Source organism: Oxyura jamaicensis, chromosome 1 (genome assembly GCF_011077185.1).
Source record: "Oxyura jamaicensis isolate SHBP4307 breed ruddy duck chromosome 1, BPBGC_Ojam_1.0, whole genome shotgun sequence".
NCBI lineage: Eukaryota > Metazoa > Chordata > Aves > Anseriformes > Anatidae > Oxyura > Oxyura jamaicensis.
In genome coordinates, this window is record NC_048893.1 from 193518598 (window position 1) to 193539734 (window position 21137).

Sequence of the window (21137 nt, forward strand, 5' to 3'; positions counted from 1 at the left end):
CTCAGAACTGCAAAATGTTTGTGATTTTATTCGTATTTCAGCTCAACCTCTCCATTGTTTTCTTTAACAGGCAGTGATGTCGGATCCCCAGTCTCTTCTCCTTTTTACTCCTCTTTTTAGCCAAACCAGAGGATGCTCCATGTGCACGCTCCCTGCCTGCCTGGAAAGGGACCGAAAGCAGGTGCAGGCTTTCAGACCTGCACAGACTTTTCCTCTGCCCCCCAGCAGCGGGGACTCGCTGCCCTGCTTCAAAGCAATGCTGGCGAAGGACCAAGCATCACGCCGCGGCAGGGCCATGCAGGGTTACTCTGGAAAATATGCACGCTGATATTTTATTCATCTGAAGCTGAAGTGGTTGGTATGAAAGAAAATACCCCATGGGGTTTCATACCTCGAGTCAATGAATTCCTGGCCCTTTTATAGCTCAGGAATGCCGGGTGCTCTCTGTCGGTTTTACGAGGCCGTGAAGCCGCAGCTTAAGGTCTGGATAACTATTAATCACGGCGGGGACGATGACAGCTGCTCTTGTTCTGCTGAGCTTTCAGACGGGCACCGGACTTGTGCACGCTGTGCCCTGTTTGTCCTGATGGCCTGAGACATCGCTGCCTTTGCTTTGGTCTGGGGAGATGTTACCTTAGTGCTTGTGGGACCACCAGTTTTGGTAGTGGTCGTGCCAGGGATTCAAACGGGGCAGTCCCTGCATGGCGCATTGTTTGAGCAGCACTCTTGGAGCATGTGGGCAAGGACGAGTGCTTCCCAGATTACTGAGATCTCTGTCGTAAGAACTACAGACCTACAGGATGGGCTTGAAGGTCCAGGCGCAAGGGGTCTCTCCTCCCCATCAGGCACCGCTGATCCACGCCGGTGCTGTGCATTTTCTGTGACAGCACTGGCTGTGCTATCACAAGCCTCGGTGTGATGTGCTCCTTGAAGTCCAGCTCTGAGTCATTTAATGACATAAGAAATCACAGCTTTTCCTCAAGAACAAATCTCACCAGTGGCTGTGTTTTTTCCATTACAGCACAGGGAGGAGAAAGCCCTGATTTCGGTAACAACCCAGAACAGAAAGACATCACAGCTGTGTAGTGCACCAAATCCAAATTAATCCTAAAAAGGTCTCCTAATTTTGGGTGGGGTTGACTCATGATTTCTGAATGCTTCTAAATGGAAATTTTGTCAACATTTTTAGCTCTTCTGAGCTCTCTCCCTGTGTGTGATAATCAGAGAGGACATTGTCCAATGCTTACTTTTGGGAACACGCAGTAATCAGGGGTTTTAACATTTAAACAAATCATCTCTGGAAGTTTGCTTTTTGCACTATTTTTTTCCAGAGGGTAACATGCAAAATGTACTTAACCTGCAGGTAGTTTTACAGTGATGTTCTCAGCTTTTGGCCGCATCATCTGTGGTGAAGGCACGACCCAAAAATGGGATGAAACCCCTCCTTGCTCTATATCTGAACACAGTAACGAGGCTTTTCCCACCCTCATACTGGTTTTGCCTCTGTTGGTTTCTTTTCTCCAGTAGGAAAACAAGGAAAAGAAAGCTTGAAACCACGAGATAAACCCCCAATCCTGCTGTTAAATCCTGTCCCAAAGCAAGCTGAAAAGCCACAATCTAAGCAACCACCAAATTTTTATTCCTGGTGGTAAACAGCCTGGGCACTACAAATACTGAGAGCTGCCACGTCCTGCGGATGGCGTGATCAGAGGGGTCAGACCGACCCCGTGCTTGCACGGGGAACACAAGGTGCTGCCACGTGGGTGAAGCACGCTGCTGCTCGAGCTCCTGCAAACCCCCCGGGTCTTGCAGACACAGTCCTGCTTGGGGCAGGTTGCTTTTCTTTTATGCAGGATTTTGGGGAGGGAGCTGGGGAGGCAGTTGGGGCCCCCAGGGGAGAGATGCCCTTAGTGGCATTCGTGCCTTTCATGCCTGCAGCTCGGCGGGACCCGATTCAGGAATTTTCTAACAGACACTTTCAAGAGCATGTGAGAGCGTGCTGAGCAAATCTCACTCACTCAAAGCCAGGAGCTTCTTTCAGTTGCATAAGCAAACATATGTGAAATACTTCACAAGGTCTGAGCGTTCTCCTTGTCCATACAACAGCTTGAAATGGGACATGATCTTTATTCCTTACCGAGGACATCATAGTAATTCAAGAATACCAATGTCCACAAGGTATTTAGTTATCTCAGTCACTTTGATCCAACACCTGCCAAATAAAGAAGTCTCAGACCCACAAGGATATATATACATATATAAATGGGAGTGCTATGCTTAATGGGATATAGGGCTAAAGTAACTTCTGATGCTCACCAAAGTGTCTTGTTAACTTTCCACCCTGATTTCCTTCAGATAAAGACGATCTCGCTAAAACCCTGCTCTTGTAGCTTGGCAAAGCTCTCTGCTTTACAGACTTACTGATTTCATGCCCACACCTACTAACTGATGGCACCTACCGTGGGGCCTTTCGTTAGCAGCTGTGGAAAACACAGGAGCTACAGCCTAAAGTCATCGAGGTATGACTTCTTCATCTCAGCACGTTGTGTGAAAAGCTCAGAGAATTGTTTAAAAATTCCTCTCAGGGACTGAATATACTCACACTGGAAAAGTGAGGAAAGAAACGTGTTTATACATTTATTATATACAATATTAAGGCACAAGTTTCAACAGCAAAGAATAAGAAATCTTTGGCTGACCAACAATATCAATATTTGCTGTGGGTGACACATAACGTTCTTCGTTTACCCACCTATGTACAAATAACCCTCCAGCTGTACAACACTGTACACCAACTTCTCTATACAACCGACGACAATAAAAAATGACAGTATTTTACAACTAGTTACCAACGTCACCTGGAACGGCTACAGCACAGTTTCTCAAAACACCATACAGTTCAAAGAGCTGGGAAAACCAGTACAAATGGGGCTGCACCGCTCTGCTGAGAGGGGCTGCTTTGTGGCAGTAGTACTCCATGCAAGTCCTGCTAGTGCTCGGGCTGCGGGGGAGACCCCTGCGCCTTCAGACCTTCGCTCCAGAAAAGCTGAAATCTCCTGAGGTCAGTTAAATTGAGGAGAATGAACCTATACGTTGATCTGAGCTGTGAATCTGAAAGTATAATTTGCCCGCACTGTGTTTGTAACAAATGGTTTTCCATACGTGAACACAAAGCTGGGGCAGCACCAGTTGTAAACGCACCTTTGGACACCCAGAACTGGAGGGCCTGTTGTCTCCACGAGGAGGAGGAGGAGGAGTGTGATATTCTAGCTGACTTTGAGAAGCAGACCAGCACCACTATGAAATACATCGTGCACACTGCTCCAGCGCTGCTCCTGCCGGACACCTTGCTGTCCGCCTGTGCAGGAATCATTAAATAGTGTCATCAAAAGAAATAATACAGCCAGTCATACAACGCTGAGGGACTTCCAAGCAGCTGGGTATCCTTATTTCTCAGAGAAAGATGGGGAAATACTCACTGCTGTTTAGCTTATATTCCTTTGCTCTGTCAGCTCCTGGTGCTGGCTCCCTTGCGGGAGGGTGATCGCGGTGGATCGGGGGGTGCTGAAGCCTGCAGGCAGCCACTGCCACACACAGGCCCGGCTTTTATGCAAACACAACATTTAAATTAACTTTCAAGAAAAAAAAAAAAAAAGTTATTTTACAAGGCATATATTAAGCAGCGCAACATCTTCAAAGGGTTTTACACATTTGGTTTTGCAAAGCTGGTAATACTCGGAACACACGATTCTCTTGACTACACAGCCTACTTAGCACTACTGCAGCTAACAAGTGCAAAACTCAGCGACACCGACGTACGTCTAATTCTAGGTACACACACGAGTAAGTGCATAGATTTAGCACAGAGATTTTGTTGTTAAATAATGGTCTCTCTCAGCCACGCAGCACTGAGCGCAGGGCTCTAGCACCTGCAGGCTTTGAGCTTGCAAGGACTTCAGTTTTCAGCACAAGCAGCGTTTAATGTGCCTGGTGTGTTCACAATCAAGAACTCCACTTGGATGCCTACAGGAAGGGATGACCTCCAGCCAGTCCTGAGCACACGGTTCCTTCCAGCCACATGAGCACCCATCGCTTTTCCACTTCAGGCAGCGTCACGCAAAATCCCATCACCCTTTTCCCAAAGCCAAATTCTTCCTAATGTCATTAGAAGATTGAGGAAGACAAAATCCAACATAAAAATACCTCAAAGAGGAAAATTTCCCTATCAGCATTTGCAATACAGGAAGCAAAATGTGTACGTAACGCTGCCGGTGAGCTGGCTGTCTTACAGACAGTTGCCATCTCTTACAGAAATCAGGGACTGAGCTGAAAAGGAGTAATTGTCTTGGGTGAAACAAGGTGAAAAGAGACTGCAAGTCAGCCCACAAAAAAGGTGATGCTCATGCACCCCTTTGCAGTTAAACCCTTCTGGGCTTGATACTACATCCCTTAATGCTGAGTCCCACATCAGCTTGAACGGCAGGTCGGATTGCTCAGGGAAGGTAGGCTTTGGCTGCAGGCCCTGAAAATAAGGACAAATTCCTGTTCTTACCACAAACACACTGATTCTTCCCCTGTTGTGAACCAGTGCACAGTAAGAGGCATCTGCTGATCTCACGTGCAAGCCCAGCTTAATTCCACTGAACTGACTTCAGAAACCCTCGGTGTTTTCTGTTTTTTTTTTTTTTTTTTTTTTTTCCATCTTTCCAATGTAATTGGCCCCAAAGGGTTTGTGTTCCCTCGGCTACGTACTGTGTACAGCCTTGTGCTCAGATTCCCACCTGCTGAAACCTGCGTGCGGCTGGCAGCATCGGGTGCAGCCCAGGTTCAGGAGCACTGCAGGCTGGAGCAACGCCGTCCACGGGGCTGTGCTCAGGGGACACGCTGCCCACAAAATGCACCCGTGCACTTCACCTCTTACCTAACCCTGCCTTGCATAGCCCCTGTAGTGGAGCTGGCTGGATCCTCCCCGACCTTCCCTCCTGAAACGTGAAACGTCCCCAGTGTTACAGAAGGGATTGCTTCAGCCCCTGCTGAAGGAGCTCCTGTCCTCCCCCGCCTTCATCCTCCATGGAAATTCCAGCAAACAACTGCTCCTACCAAAAAAAGAAGCCTTAGCAAGCTCTGAGTTTGCAAGACCCGAATATTTGCACTGCAATGCAGCTCCAAGAGTAACATTTGTCCAGCCAGGAGTGAGGCACCTGACCTACATGTCCAGGAAAACCACACCACACCACTTCAAACGAATACTTACAAGAACCTGCCGTGTACATCTACAGACCAACGCTTCACTAAAACTCAGCAGTGAATACTTTTAAGAAATGAATCAATACTGAGGAAGATGCAAGTTTCTCCTGTTATTTTCAGAAACTCGTATGGCCCCAGAAGAGCCAAGATTTTGCTCCTGTCCTGGTTGCAGAGGCAGTAAACCAGAACCGCCTTGTGCACCCAGTCTGTAACTTAGCTCCCTTCTCTTTACACCAGAAAATGCAGTTTCCTCTTTCCTCGATGATCACCTTCTCAAGCCACCTTCAGTTTTCAATGTCCCTTTCTGCTCAGAAAGTCCCAGACATTCATTTTATCTCTCCTCTTCAGTGCTCTTTACTTCTTGCCCAGTCCAAAGTCTCAACGTAGCAGACTCAGGTTTCATTTCAGGCACAAACCTTCTCCATCCTTCTTCAAATTCTCAGTTATTTTTTAAGATTGGCACACGAACGACGTCCTCAGGCCTGGAAGTATGCCCATGAAACCCCAGAGATGCCATCCTCTGCTCAGATGAGGACTTCCATCATGTCTGCATCTGGAAACTCGGGCTTGTGGAGCAAGCTGCTCACCCTGCCTTTGCTGTCGGGAGGCTTCCCATGGCTGGAGTTCTCTGCAAAGGAAACAAGGGAAACAAAGTCAGTCCTCAGCTCAAATTCAACAGCAAATTGTTTGAAGCAAATAGAAAACCATTCTTGGGGGGACGTGGAGGAGGAAGGCGGGGGGCACAATTATACCTCCTAAAGATTGTAAAGCCAAATTTGATCAGGAGGCCCAGAATATGTAATCCTGAATTCCCTGCACAGTGATGGAGTATCACTGACAACAGCAGGTTTGTTGGTGTGCACAGACCCCAAGGTAGGCATAAAAGTGGCATTTAAGAGAAACAGACAAAAGCACCCTCTAAAAGGTGGCTGTTTCCCTAGAGAGAAGCAGGCATCTGTGGAAAGTCTGCATCACTTTAGCATCTTAGTATTTATCATCTGATCTGTGCTAACTCTGCACATTTGCATTCGTGTTCTGCTTCAGGTACAAAATTTGGCAGTTTGAAAAAACATGAAGGCAGAACACAAATAATCGGGCGGGTGTTTTAATCTAAAACATATTATTTTACCAGTGAAGCAGGCTAAGAACATGTATATGGCCAAGTATGATAATCTCTGATACATTTAGTCAGGTATTTATCATCACAGTTAATGGCGTTGTCAGATTCAGCAAGAAGATCTCTCATTTCTTAAAACAGGTAAAAACCTGAAAGGCTAACTTAGGGGTTCCTGGGCACAACTCCAGCCTGAACTGTATGAAACGCGCTAATCCAGCGTTTCAAGTAATTAGAGGTATTTAGCTCTACCAATGATATATATGAAGTTCCGAGGGGGGAAGACTTGCTTTTGAGAATAGATAAATATGCAGGAAAATGGCTTTTTCAAAATAGCATTTGTAAAATAAATGTCTCCCCTTGCTGTGGTTGCAAACCAGCAGTTTCCATTTTTCAGAAATAATTACAATCATATTTCTTTACCACAAGCAAACAAACAACAAGACATTCTCTGTTTTCTCTTTGTATTTTCCCCCCAGTTTTCCTTCAAAAGCTAGGTGCTGCTTTCACTAACAATGGTTTAAGCTGAAAAACGAGAAAGGTCTGACTGTATGAACAGGTACGGAGTGTCTTATGGTGTGAAACCCTGTGACCTCGTCCAAGATTGATTTTTATCTTTGGCAGCATGCATAATTATCACATTTGTCAGAAACTCTGCCTGCCACAGATGAGCAGAACCTTATCAAAGCTGCCAGGGACTGAACTCTGCCGTGCCAGATTGGGCAGCATTGAAAACTCCCCTCCCTTTAATTTTTGCTCCAACACTGGGGTGCCTTGTGGAATATGCCAACAGCCCTGGGGGTGCCAGCACCTCACCGCATGTCCCTGCTGCCCCAGAGGGGGGGTCCAGCAGCACTCACCCAGTTTCTCGCCCGCTGGCCGTGCCCCCGGGGGCCGCGGAGCGGGGCTGTGCGACGGGGTGGTGCCCAGCCGGCCACGGCCAGGGAAGGAGGCGGCGGCGGGCCAGAAGAGCTCGGCGCTTTTGTCCGTCTGGGTGCTGTTGTCTTTGCTGCCTGTCTTCGCGTGGGAGGCTGCTGGAACCGGCGTGCACGACAAGGAGGGCAGCGGAGGAGGCAGCGAGGGGCCCGACGGGTGGTCGTGGTGCTCCTTCCCCAGGAGCAGCCCTGAAAACACACCCAGCTCAGCCACATCCCAGCCCAAATGTAAGTGCTGTCCCCACATCCCACCCCACAGTTACAAGGTGCTGGTCTGGATGTTTCTCCAGCCCTCCCACCCTGCGTGATACTCTTTTTCTTGACACCCCCACAGTACTTTCCCAGGCCAGATGTGCTTTTTCTGCAAACACAGCCTTTTGAGAGCCTTGCCCTGCCCTGCATCCTTCTGCACACCAGGCCCGGCAGTAACCCTGGCACAGGCACCCCTCTGCACCCCCGTCCCATGTGGCCCCATACCACAGGCTGTACTGCACTTGTTTCCCCACTCAGCTGCCACATCCCACCATGAACTCCCACCCAAAGGGATGCTCATCCTCTTGTTTAGCTTTAACCAAACTTTTTTTTTCCTCGTCTTTACTTCCACAAAGTTTCAGACATCATCTCCTTGTGTCTAGGAGTTTTTCCCCAGACTATGGCTTTCTATAATCGGTGCAGAACAGCTTAATATGATTAAATTACAATTAAGATATGAAGCCAGGTTAAAAATGGACTAGGTTTTGACTTTGGCACAAGGACAGAGCCACAGCCATGGGCGCCACTGCTAAGCTCAGGCAGAAGGATTACCATGAAGTGATGAATGACCCAAAGCTTACCCAAAACGACACTCACCTATGCTTCCCTTCCAGATCTTCTCCTCCTTCTTCTCCTCAGCTATCTGGTTGCTGGTGAGCGAGGTCTGCCGTGAATGTGTGCCTGCAGCAGCAGCGATGGAGGGGACAGACCGAGCAGGTCGCAGGCTGGCGCTGTCAACTTTTCCAGGATCTTTCCGTGAGCGTTGCTGAAGGACCTTGATCATGGCATCCTTCTCGATTATTTTTGCGTGGAGATTCTTTATTCTACCAAAATATGAATGTTCTGCTTACGGGAATGGACAATGAGTTTATACAGGCAGCAACTGGCACCCTAAGGGAGCAGGACCAGTCCGTAGGGATGTGCCCTGCTGTTCTGTCATCTCCACTTGTAAGTGACTTGGACAAGGCAGCTCCCTCCAGGTCCTCTGAGGGATAATGATGGGTTAAATGAACCCACCTATTGCTGTGGCTTTACCACAGCAGCAGCAATGAGAGCAATATCCTGACTGCACTGTGGATTGCTACCTCCACTGATATAATAAAAACCACAAGCAACATTCCCCCATTGCTGTCAAATCTGGAATCCCGTGCTTGGCGGGCTGCCACAGGGAGGGGTTTGCCTGAGTAAGTATTATCTGAATTAAAATCCCGAGTTAACCTCATCATTCGGGTCTGTTGGCAGCTGGAGTAAAGCTTTGCTGCTGCCGAAGTGACTGAAAAAGTTCCCTTTGGTTCCTGTAACAGCTGGGCTGGGCTCCTTGTTTCCACTGCACGCTGCAGAAACCATCTGCCTGGGGTGTGCAGAGCGGAGCACAGCTCCCTGTGCTTTTCTAATACTGACCTAAAGACTCTCAAAACACACAAAAAGTGATTATCTGAGACTTTTCTCCGGGCATTATTAACACCAAATCATACTGGAAGGGGCTGAAACTACATTAAAAATAAAACAAGAAACTTGCAAATGTAAAATATGATAGTCAAAGGACTGTATCTTTACTGCGAAAGCAAACGCAGCTCCATTTTGTGAAGCAGTGAAAGCTAAAATGCCATGTCTGCAAAGCATATACATAAAGGGAGATAGACAGCAACTTAATGTGGGCTTTAGTTGTCATAATCAGATGTCTAATTTGCAATGAAAACACCAGATCCTAATCTATCTTTAATGAAGCCAATGGCAAAACTCCATTGCTTCACTGGAAGCAGGATTAGCTTGCATGTGTGAGTGGAAAACAGAAAATAAACCCAGTAAAAACAATCATTTACATTTTCCACAAGCAACAAATATTCTGTTCTTTAAAATTGTCTGCAGACTTGTCATTCTGCGGCAAGGCCAAGAATGAAGAACAGATTCTAAGTAATTTTTCATTAAAAACCTAGGGAAATACACAGCCATTCTCAAGGGATTGTTATTGATCAAAAGGCCACTTTTCAGCAGACAAAAAAAAAAGCAAAGAATTATAAATGGTGCTGAGTATGTAGCCACATGTCTATTTGTGTGCTGAAAATGGAGAAGTGTCTGTGCCAAGGAATGTTACTCTTGCTGATTGCCTGTATCCCAAAAAGTTTATACCTTCTACTAGTGGAAAACACAGCTCTGTTCGAAGTGCTTTTGGTGCTAAATTCTGCAGGCTTGTTCCTAAATGCCACTGTGAACATCGCCCTGCTTGGATGTGTGAAACAGAGCATCTAGAAACAAGCAGGCGACTTCCGAAGGAGTGCAGAGGAAGGAAAATGCAGACGCTTGTGTTGCTGGTTATGTAGGAGTGGGATTACAACTTCAGCTTTTACAACGAGACACGCTCGTTTCCAGAGGGGGATTTTCACCGAGATTAAGCAAGCATTTAGCTTCCTGCCATGCCAACCTCCTTTTAACATGGGAACTGCCTCCGTTTGTCAAGAAGGTCATTTTGGGCACAAAGAAGGCTCAACTGCAAGGTAGAGGGGCAAAAAGCTAAGGACAGCAACTATTTAATTGCTGCTTTTATTCTGAAGAGCCTAGGTCATAGCGAAGCTAAGCCCATCCTTCCTGGGGGTGCATGAAGGAACCCGAGGGCATCCTGCACCACCCCCGGCTCCAGCCAGGCAGGGTGACCCCGTCCCCAACCCCACGGCAAGCCGGTGCGGCCCCTTACGTGTACTCCATGTCCTGGCACCGCCGGTTGGCCTGCACGATCTCCTCCTCCTCCTGCCAGCCCCGCACCTCCAGCGCGCTCTCACCGTAGCTGCCGTTGCGCGAGTGGCTCGGGGCCGAGGCGTCCCTGGCAAAGCGGTGTGACACGGTGAGTCGGGGGGACCACGGAGTCGGGTCCTACAGCCACGAGGGCTGCTTCTGCAAGGCAGCTTGGTGCTTGCAAAGAAAAACCCTGATCCCACGTTTGAAGAGCGAGCTAGCAATGGTTGGTTATCCAACCAGACGGCTGTCTGCTTGTCTCGCCGTGGTCTCCTCTAGACTGAGGTCATTAATGCCATTAATGCCATTAATAGCTGGGACTGGTGGAACAGAGAGCATGCTAAAATCATGCGTGGCCCCCATGGGGTGAAACACCATCCTAGAGGATGGGGCTGGATATTGAGGGGACTCATTCACCGGGGAAATGGTCCCAAGTCTCCAAGACTGCATCACAAATGAGAAGCAAAATTGTAGGAAGGTGAAAAATAGCACAGGAATTGCTGTCCAGACTGGCGAGCAAAAGGAACCATCATACTGGGACGTGCACTCCATCACACTTAGAAAGGCAAGTCTCTTCCTAGGATGTATTCAGGGGATTTGGCTCTGAAGAAACTCGGCGACAGGTTAATTATCCCGAACCCCTCACTGCTGGAAGCCTTGCTGCAATATGCTGCGTGCTGTGGGGCACCGTGCGTGCAGGCAAGCTGGAGACAACCCAGATGAAAGCACCGGGAAAAGGAAGGGGGTTACTACAGGCCGTATGAGGGATGGCTGAAGGAAGTGAGCTTAGTTCAGGCCAGGGAAGACACACGAGGGGATATGTGTCTTCCAGTATGTACGAGGCTGTTACAAGGTTGCCAATGATCTGCTGTTCATCATGAACACCCGAGAAGGACAAGAATAAATGGATGCAATTTGCAGCTAAGAGGTTCAGTTTCGGTATTAGGACAACCTCTTTAATTTGAAGCTTAAGGATAAACTTTTGGACATGGTCAAAAGGGTAAATCCTGTTGTATTTCACAGACGTACTGCCAGGGACAGATGCATTCACCTTGCCAGAGCATCTCAGGGGAAGGCAAAGCAAAACCCAGCTTGAAGAAAATACCCATTCCTTGTTTTCTGCTGGAAATAGAGAAACGCCCGTTCCCATTAACAACATCTCACCTCTCTGTCGCAGCCGTGGCTGCGGCGTTCATGGCGAAGTGCCTGATGGTGCTCTCCTCCAGGTACTTCTGCTCCCACTTGGTCATGTCGGCTTCCAGAGCCAGGATCCGCTCCTCCTTCTCCCGCACCAGCTCCATCAGCGCCGGGGCGTTGTGCTCCGGGAGGCTGTTTGTCTGGTAGCTTCCCTGCCTCTGCCGGGGCAAACAGCCACAGATACTCACCCTGACGAGTACGGAGCTACCAGCCCCTTTTTTTTTTTCCACAGCACACAGCCCAAGACTTAAAGAGGGCTCCTCGTCCCACAGCAAATTCCGGAGACAAGGAGTTGCAACCACGGAGGTGTAAATGGCCCTGGAGTTCTTGGCACCGGGACACCCTGGCCATCCCCTCCAAATGAGGCCGGTGCTACACGAGGGGACTGCCGTGCCTCTAAGAGCTGTGGTGTCCAAGTGGGCCAGCTCGTGCTTCCTCGGTACGGACAGGTCAGTGTCTTGGCTGCCACGAGAGCTGTGCCAAGCCCCCTGAAAGGGTCAGGGGGAATCCCAGGCTAAGCCCCAGCGTTGCTGTTGGGTTGCAGGAGGCTTGGCAGGCTGACCTGGTGTACAGCACCAGCACCCGTCTCTCGGGTGCCAGGTGCAGGGGTCCGGCTGCCCCCTGCATACGTGTGGATTTTTTGGGATGCCCCAAGCCAAGGGAAAAGACGGGAAAAAGAAGGAATAAAGCTTTGAAGGAAATTCTTCTTGCTGGGGCTTCATCACATGGCTGGGTGCTGCTCGGCATGGGGAGGCAGTTATTACCAGAGGGTTTATGTATTAAAAAACAACAGAAAAAGGTGGCGTGTAACCTAGCTACAGCACAACAGAGAACGCTGGTTAGAACAGCAGCTGGGAAAATACCCCAGGCGTGGATTTATGCCTGTCTCTTCTGGCACATTTCAGCTCTAAGGTGCCCTCAGGAGGTGCTCTGTGTGGGTAGCAGGTGACTTTCCACCCGGCTGGGCAGAAGATCCCCAGAGGCTGCGAGGTGGCTCCCGGGGGATGCTGAATGCAGCGATGGGTGCGTAAGCTCACCAACCCTTCACATCTGCACCGCGAGGGAAGCACCTAGCCAGGCAGGATTTATCCTGCCCGGTCACAGGCACATAATTACAGCACCTAAGCTGCAACTGTAGCTGGCTCGAGCTTCTTGCTTTGCTGCAGAAGATCCAGCCCAGGATGAGCCCACACCAGAGGGACAGGCATAAAGCTGTGTCAGAAGTCAGCAGAAGTAAATGTTTTGTTTTGTTTTTCTATAAAAAATACAAGAGATTTGTTACACTCCACGGTGCACAATACTGTGCTAAAGGGGAAACTGTGTCTCGGGAGCAGCAGCTTTGCGTCTGTGCCCCACCAGGAATTTCCACTGGTGAAGCAGGTCCCGGGCACGCGCCATCCCACCAGCGTGGGGGCTGCAGCAGCCGTTTCCTTTTTCCAAAATACTTTTTTAGCTCTTCCTTCTTTATCTCCGGGTTACAGGAAGCAAGAGATAGCAGGGGAGGGCTGCAGCCCTTGGCTTTGGTGCAGTAATGACGCGTTTGGAAGACGCTTTCTGGAACAGCACAGTAAGGAGCAACTTAGGAGCAACTGCTCCCGCACAACAAGCCAGTGCACTCAGAACATACACTCAGATATTGTCAAGCTCCTGGCAGGAAGGTAATATTTTCGAAGCACAGCTCTGGCCTGTAAAATAGCAACCTGGGACACTGCGGGTGCCTGCCTCCTTCATTCGCAGTCAGAACATCTGCCAGCCCTGCACACTCAGCCTGCAACACTAAGTCAAAAGGGTTATTACTTTTTTTGTTGTTGTCCTAGCATCAGTGACAGTGAAGATTTGCTGTTTGGACTTGGCTGAGTTAAGGAAGAGAAGAGACTCTGGCTCCTTGTGTGCTGTCGCTCTTCTGCTGCCTGGTGAAAAGGAGAAAAAAGCTCTTTTTCTCTGCTATGAGAAACTATTTCAGGAGATATAGCTCTGACAGCTCAGTGAAGACAGCTCTGAATTAAAAAGTTGGGGTATTTTGAAGCAATGTGATTTATTGCAGCGTTGTGGCTCATAAAGCACAAAATATAAAAAATACCCCAAAGCCTCCCCCTCGACACTGATGTGAGATGTGAAAGCAAAGAAGTCTTCTTCTTAAGACTTCTTAAATGGGATGGGTGCAGGTATTTGGGAACTATGGCAACCTAAAATGCAGTTGCTAATTACAGTTCCAAAATAAAAACCATGAAGCAATCTGTAGGTTAGAGATTATTTTTTTTTTTGGCAAAAATAATCAGACATAGCCTGAGCTCCCAAGGCAAAGACTTAGGTGAGAGTCCATCCCAATGAATCTATCGATTTGTCCTTCTGTTCCAGCCCAGAAAACAAAGCCTTTTCTAGTCCTACTTTTACCCTCACTTGAATTTTAGATGTATTTTCTAAAATGACCTCCCCTTTACCCCAGCATCAGCACATTATATCCTCGTGTGCTTTCTTTTTTTAAAAGGCGGAGAGCAGGCTAGGAGGCAAGTGAGAAGAGCTACTGGAAGACGGCAGCAATAGCCTGTCCTCTGAGGCTGCGGTGGAGTGGACAAGAAAGACGTGAAGCACTGATACAGCAGCAAGGAAGAGCCAAGATGGATGGGACATGTTCCCAGAGAGGGACTTGCTCAAGTGGATTAAAGAGAGGGGTGGTGGGGCTGCCCTGCCCCGGGGATGCCGGGTGTGAAGGGGAGGTTTTCAGTCCAGCCACCCTGACTCTGCAGATCGCTGACACTGCCTGCCCATGGAGCTATTTCTCAGTTGCATCCTGCTGGCAGGGTCAGCCCCTCTGCCTTCTGGCAATGTGAGCTCTCTGTAACAGCTGCTTCGGTCTTTACTGATAGCTCATAAAGAAGGCAGGGTTGCTGTGGCAGACACATTTCTTGACAGAGATATGAGCGAGCCCTTCAGGAGTTACAGCAGCATCGTGCCTTGCTTATGTTGCTGCTTTTCCCCAGGCAGTGGTTTGATATATGTAGTGCATCTGCTCACGCCGCTGAAGCCCGTACTCGTGGATTTGGCACGTGGTGCTGGCCGTAACCTGGAAATCCTCCCTGCGACCTCCTTGTGCTTGCCCTTAACAAGGATGACTGGACTCGGGGCTTGGGGATGGGGGAGAGTATAAGAGACTGAGGTGCCCACCCAAAGGAATACCTGCATAAAATACAAGCTTAATGCCTCTGTAACCTATAACTTCTATGTATACCTCTAACCCTATACCTCTGAGGTCACAGGCTGTCAAAATAAAAAACAAGGGGACATAAAAAGAAATACAAACCTGCATTTCTAGCCCATTCTGGACTGGACTCAGATCTAATTAATTTATCATTGATGGTGGCACCATTTGTCTCCAGATCTGCTGTGGACAGAGGTTTCTGGAACCTGGTCCATCACCTTTGCCCAGAACTGAGCACAGCCTGAGCAGACAGTTGCTCCCACCTAACCCCACTTCATCCCACCTTGCTTTTTATTAACACATTGCCCAAAGACTATGGGCTAAATCTCCTGCCTGTAGGTACCACAACTTTCCTCTCCTCCTTCAGCGCGGACCTGATCTTGCACAACCTCTAATTCCTGGTGAGAAACCACAAAGGACATCGTCCCCCATCAGGCAGGGGGAGCCGAACAAAGTTTGGGCAGGGCTCCTCAAGCAGGAGGACTTGGCCACATCCAGCAGCCCCATAGCAGAGTTCACCCATCATCCACTGAACATCCGGGGTTAAAAGTTTGGTGAACTGCCCAACAACCCGAAGCCTATGTCAAGGTGACTCCCGGCAGGGCTGCAAGCTCCCCGTCCTCACCTGCTGCATCCGCAGCGAGTCCAGCTCCCGCTCCAGGCGCGTGCGCAGCCGCCGCTCCATCTGCTCCCTCTTCTCGCAGGCCGCCTGCAGCTGCGTCAGAGCCTGCTGCAGCTTCTCCACCTTCTCCACGTAGGCCTGCTTCCTGCGCAGCTGCGGGGACAGGGGGTCAGCAGCGCCAAGAGGCAGGGCACCCACACCCCGCAGCCAGGACCCCGCACGCTTGCCCACAAGCAGCCCCCCGAGTGTTTCTGAGCAAGAGTCACTGTGTTAGACATGGTTTGGGCAAGCACATGGGCTGACCCCAGCTAGGAGGCATCATAGAATGGTTTGGGTTGGAAGGGACCTTAAGGACCATCCAGTTCCAACCACGGGCAGGGACACCTCCCACCAGGTTGCCCAAAGCCCTCACCCAGCCTGGCCTTGAACACTTCCAGGGATGGGGCATCCACAGCTTCTCTGGGCAGCCTGTGCCAGGGCCTCACCGCCCTCTGAGTGAAGAATTTCTTCCTTGTATCTAATGTAAACCTAACCTCTTTTAGATTTTAAACCTTGTCCTGTGCTCAGCAGCTCTCTCTACTTTTGGCCTCCCACCACACCACCAGGCACTCAGTGACAGTGTAGCATGGCATGGCAGGGACTCACGGCAAGGGCCAGCATGCTTGAGAGCCCGTGGGGAGAGGAGGCTGGTGATGCTGGACACAGATGGGTGTCAAAGCCTGTCATGAAACAGGTGTGTGCCCAGGGGTGCAGGAGGCCAGGCCCACAGCATGGCCTGGACTCACAGAGCACAGATGCTGAGCTGAGAACTCTCCCATGAGGCAGGAGCAGTGGGGTCAGTCTGCTCATCCCATGGGCTGGGGTCCCAGCCTCGGGAAAGCAGGTTCATGCCTTCTCCTCCAACCTTCTGAATTCTGAATCATGAATTTTGTCACTGACACTGAAAGTTTTGGGGGTTTACAGCTTCAGGCTTGAGGCTTGACTTAAAGCCCTAATTTGGAGAGGGAGGGTAAATCCATTTGAATAATGGATCAGATGGGCTTTGCCAACTCCGTTATCCTGAGGGATAATGAGGGTGCTCAAGGTCATTGCCCTAATCACCATGATGCTCTTTAGGGCTTCTGGTCTCTTCTTCCTCATGTATTTGGGCACCTGTTTGGGACCTGAGGCTTTTCAGAAGCAAAACAGGAGGCAGAAAAATGCATTAACCCTCATCAATACTGGGGAACTACTTGAAATATCAAAGGCTAGATGCGTACCAGAAGCTGGCTAGTTTAGAGACAAGAAGATATTCTAGTGCCTACCTCTTTTTTAAGTACTTAAATTGTTACTGAAGTTAACTGCAATCTGAGTTCTGATAGAGAAGCGATGGCCCTTAAACATCTGTGTGGGCCTGGGAGACGTAGTGAGACATTTGCCGCCCTGTTCCTGGGCACGAGGAGCAAATAAGCACTGGTCCCTCTGGCTCTGCTGGACTCCCCTCCATCCAGCCTCTCCTGCTGAGCTTGGGACTCCTGTGTTGCAAATATGGCTTTTTCCCTGTGTAATTAATGCTGGATTCACCAAGCCCCCCTACCACCAAATACAATGGCAATAAAATAGCTTTTTCTTAAAATTCTCCCACCATCCTAAATCCACCCATGTCCTAGATGAAGTGAAATTGTTCAGAGCAGAAGAAAAGCTCGGTCAAAGCAAACCTCTGGCTCCTCAGCCAGAGCCAACAACCTGCAGCGTGACCTCCCTAGCCCTGCTGTAATCCAGGCTAATGCTCACAGCTCCTGGGGATCACCATGAAAATTAATGAGATTATAATCTCCACTGGTCTCTGGCAGCAGCAAGAAGATTACATGCCTCGGGAGCTCACAACTTTATGAGACAGACACGTTGCTGATTTCCTAGTGAACGTGCTATTTTGCAAATAGGAAGGTGCCTGTGTCACCTGCCAGCTGCGTGAGCACGGGTCTGAGAGCTGAAGTGGGCTCCCCCTGTCCCTCCTCGGCAGCAGACCTCATTCCCCATGTCCTGTCCGGTGCTGGGGAGTCCATCTGTACCATGGCAGCCAGAACTGGGCCTTGCAGCAGCCCTTTAAAGCCCAGGATTCACACATTTATGCATAAGTGTCCCTCCATGTATGGGGGTTAGGCCATGCACACGTTTACTGCCTTTGTAATCAATTTAGTCAGAGATATGCGACAAGACAATTCCCACATTCATAAATTTATAGGAAGGTTCTTGAGCCAATTCTGGTTTGTGTTTTTTTTTTTCAATCCTGCCTTAAGATCTGTAAGCAAATATTTCACCCGCGTACATTTAAAAATCAAAGTGTAACATGTTGTCATTGAAATGAATGGGCTTGTCAACTGAGCGTGCATCTGTGAGGGAGGGCGACTGCAATCAGGAACATGTGATTCTAAGCTCCACTACCTCGCAGAGATGCACTCCAAGAAAGAAATGTCTGGAAGGCACATCAGGAGGTACCAGGCCACTCTCCTGCTGCCAGGTAGGATCGGCTCTTCCTAAAACCTTGCGGATGCCTGCCTAATCTGTTTGCAAACCCTGCAGGAGTAGGGACCCCGCAACCTCGCCCTGCAAGCTACTTCACGCTGTATTCTCCTTTACTGCCTGAAAACTTTTACCCTAATGTCTAATCTGTCTTTCTCTTATGCAATTTAAGCAAATTACTTCTTGTTCTGTTTCCAAATTGTGATCTACTAGAGCAAGAAGCATTTAATGAAACAATTCACATGTTTGTAAGATCAGCAAACTTGCCTGAACATTGTCCTCATCCCAGTGATTAGGGAAGAAAAAAAAAAAAAAAAAAAGATTAAGAAGAGCTAAGGCCAAAAAGGGGCTGATCCAAACGTGGTCTTGATCAAGCAAGTCTGAGTAGAGACCAGTGGGTCTCATGGAAAAATATTTGCACTGTGAACACAACTCCAGTTTGAGTTGCAGAACAGCAATTGGAAAAAATCTATGGGTTTGAGTTAAAGATCTTAAGAGATGGAGAATCCACTATCTCCCTAAGTAGGTTGTTTCCATGTTAATTACTCTGACTCTTTACTTTTGGCCTGATTTGCTTAGATTCAGCTCCCAAACACTGCATCTCATTATTTGTTCCTATGTTAAAAAGCCATGTTTAATCTGGCTGACAGCAATCTCTTCTTAATGTTCATGCATATGGACTGGGGCTCAGCCATTCCTTAACTCTAATTGTTCACAGCAAAGAACATCTTCGGGGCTCCAAATAACTTCTACAGCTGTTTCCTGAACCCTCTCCAGTTATTCAGTCGTCTCCTTGAAGCATCAACCAGACACACGATTCCAGTCTCCTAAATGACATGTGGTGGTAATACCACCTACAGATTTTTGAATTAGATCCTTCTACTAGCAGCCATTCAGGATAATGTAGATTTACATAGTATGTTATTTTATGTTAATTCGACTCAGTAACTGCTGCTTGTTTCTCAAGCCTTGATTTAAAAAGCTTTTAAACTTAATTATTCAGATGGTAGAAGAAATCTGTGTGGATTTACAAAGCAGTGCATGAGGTAGAACTCCATTATTAATAATAGCCATTTTTTTTTGTTTGAGAGATTTCTGATCTTTTGATGTATCCCAAATTATAGTAAGAATATCTGGTTTCAGGTGAAGGTTCAAAACTTCAGCAATATCTGACTGCATATGTGTCAAATTGAGCTCCAAAAACTGGGGACTGTGAAAAAGGTGGTTGCATTCACTTGAACTCCCCCTAGAATGATAAATCAGTTAAATACTACCAGGTGGGTCTGCTGAGGCTGAGGGCTCTCACAGGCAAATTCTGGCAAATATGGTCACATCACCTCCACGTGGTGTCTAACATGCCCCAGGCAGGAGGTTACCACCTCTGTAACATCTAACACAACTCGAGCACAAGGTTAGCACCTCTGTAACACCTAACATGCCCCCGGCACGAGTTTACCAGGTCTCTAGAGGGGACCATTTGTTCTCTCCTCAGTTTAACTTCTGATCCCCATCCAGCAGGGGCACATTTTTGTTGGATCATTAGCTAGGAACTGGCAACCACAAAGCCTCTAGGCACAGAGCCCTAAGGCTGCAAATGTGTTTACCACAGCCCAGCAGGTTCAGGGTAGTTTCTCATCCCACCTGCCTGGAAATCTGCATTTATGCTTCTGCTGCCTTCACCACTGTGTGATCAGCAAGTTGGTGCTACCTGCCAATGTCACACCAACAGAGTGTGGAACAGCCAGGAGCTAACCACGCTTCTTCCCATCCCCTGCATGATGCTGTGATTGCAGGAGCAGGTGTTGCCGCCTAAAACGTTCCTTTAGTCCTTTATTCAGCCACTTTATAATAAAATGCAAATCGAAAACCTCTGGTTGCCTTTAAGGCAAGTATCAAGTGAGTAACAGACAGCTTAAAGCTACACTAACTAGCTCCTGCAGCTACCCCAAAGGGACTGCCCTAAATACACAGGGACGATGACCACACTTCAGCTTAACAAAGGAGCACTTAATGTGATCCTCTTCTTGCTGCTGAACCTATCTACCAGAGGCAATGGGGTTTTAAAAATGTTTCCAAATAGGAAGTCAGAATGGTCTAATGGTCAGGAACAAAACAGCAACCACCTTTATATAATACTTTAAATCATCCAGACTGTGAGTAACCATTAATTAGCCTAATTGGGGGTCTGTTATGCTGTTAACCTCATTAAAAATAATAATAATAATAATCAAATATCACCAAGGTCATTTCATCCTTTTCAAGACAGAGACAGAAAATGAACTGCACTTAGTTAATTGCATGTATTTGATAACAAAGATCTTGCACGCTCCTCACAGGACCCCTGTGCACACAGCAGGCTCCTGTGGATTCATCCACAGGCCAGCCTCAGGGAGAGTGCAGGTGGGAAATGAGGCATCGAGGCATCAGACCTGCCCAAGATCATGCCAGCAGTCTGTGCCAGAGTATGAACCCTGCTAGGTGAGCATCCTTCCCCTCGTGGTCTGCCTGCTCAGATAGTGAAGACTGCATCTATTTTATTCCCCATAAAACATCCTCCCTCTTTGTTGGTCACAGAGCCAGAGATTCCAGGGCCACAAAGTCCTGTTATGACAGTCTTGCCTTATCTGCCAGAGTGCATAGACTTTCAGCTAATCATTGAAGGTCCTTAAGGAATACAATAAATTCAGATTTAGAGACCTCTGGTAATGGAGAACTGACAACATCACTCTTAGTTATAGCTAAAACCGAGCATTACTTCCACTTTGAATTTGTCTAGCTTCAGCTTCCAGCTACTACATGTTGTTCTGTATTTGTCTGTCAGTTTGAAGAGCCCTCTGTTCTTGGGATTTCTCTTCCCTTCTGAATATTGATTTTCACTATCCGACCTATAGGAACATTGCCTAAAAACATCTTGGGGATTTTGAATAGATAACACGTCTTAGGTTTCGTTGTACAATAGTTTTTTCAGCTCTCATAAATCTTGTAGCTCTAAATCCTGGAGGTTTTGCCTCTAGCCAGATCAGCCTTTTTCTTCTAAGACCACTGTTGACATGCGAAGCTGCCAAGCCCTGCACTGCTGTGCTGCTGTGCACACCTCAAAAGCCCCCTGGAATTCTCTGGGGAGAAATGGCATGTACCAACATCATGTACTTTTATCACAGTCCTGAATCAGTGAGTAGTCAGCTTTTTGCCTGACATTTCAGTTAAGTCCTAACAACACCTCAGCCATCAACTCAGTCCAGTTTGATGATGGTCCTGGTTACATGTTGAAGACTGCTCTGAAAGTATCTGTGGTTGTGGTCTCCTTTGCTTGCTCGTCTGGCTCAGTGTTGTATAGCT

At 48.2% G+C, this 21137-nt stretch overlaps 1 protein-coding gene across 1 annotated transcript in view; it reads right to left on the reverse strand.

Annotated features, from left to right (window-relative positions):
• Window positions 1-2616: 2616 nt before the first annotated feature.
• AMOTL1 (angiomotin like 1) overlaps window positions 2617-21137 on the reverse strand; it is a 67250-nt gene continuing 48729 nt past the window's right edge. The window contains exons 9-15 of the mRNA XM_035328516.1: window positions 15300-15449; window positions 11443-11633; window positions 10241-10366; window positions 8146-8372; window positions 7222-7485; window positions 4997-5875; window positions 2617-4399 (exon numbers count right to left, since the gene is read on the reverse strand). Of these exons, the coding sequence (XP_035184407.1) occupies window positions 5772-5875; window positions 7222-7485; window positions 8146-8372; window positions 10241-10366; window positions 11443-11633; window positions 15300-15449 (1062 nt within the window). The 3' untranslated portion in view covers window positions 2617-4399; window positions 4997-5771. The remainder of the gene's footprint in view (window positions 4400-4996; window positions 5876-7221; window positions 7486-8145; window positions 8373-10240; window positions 10367-11442; window positions 11634-15299; window positions 15450-21137) is intronic.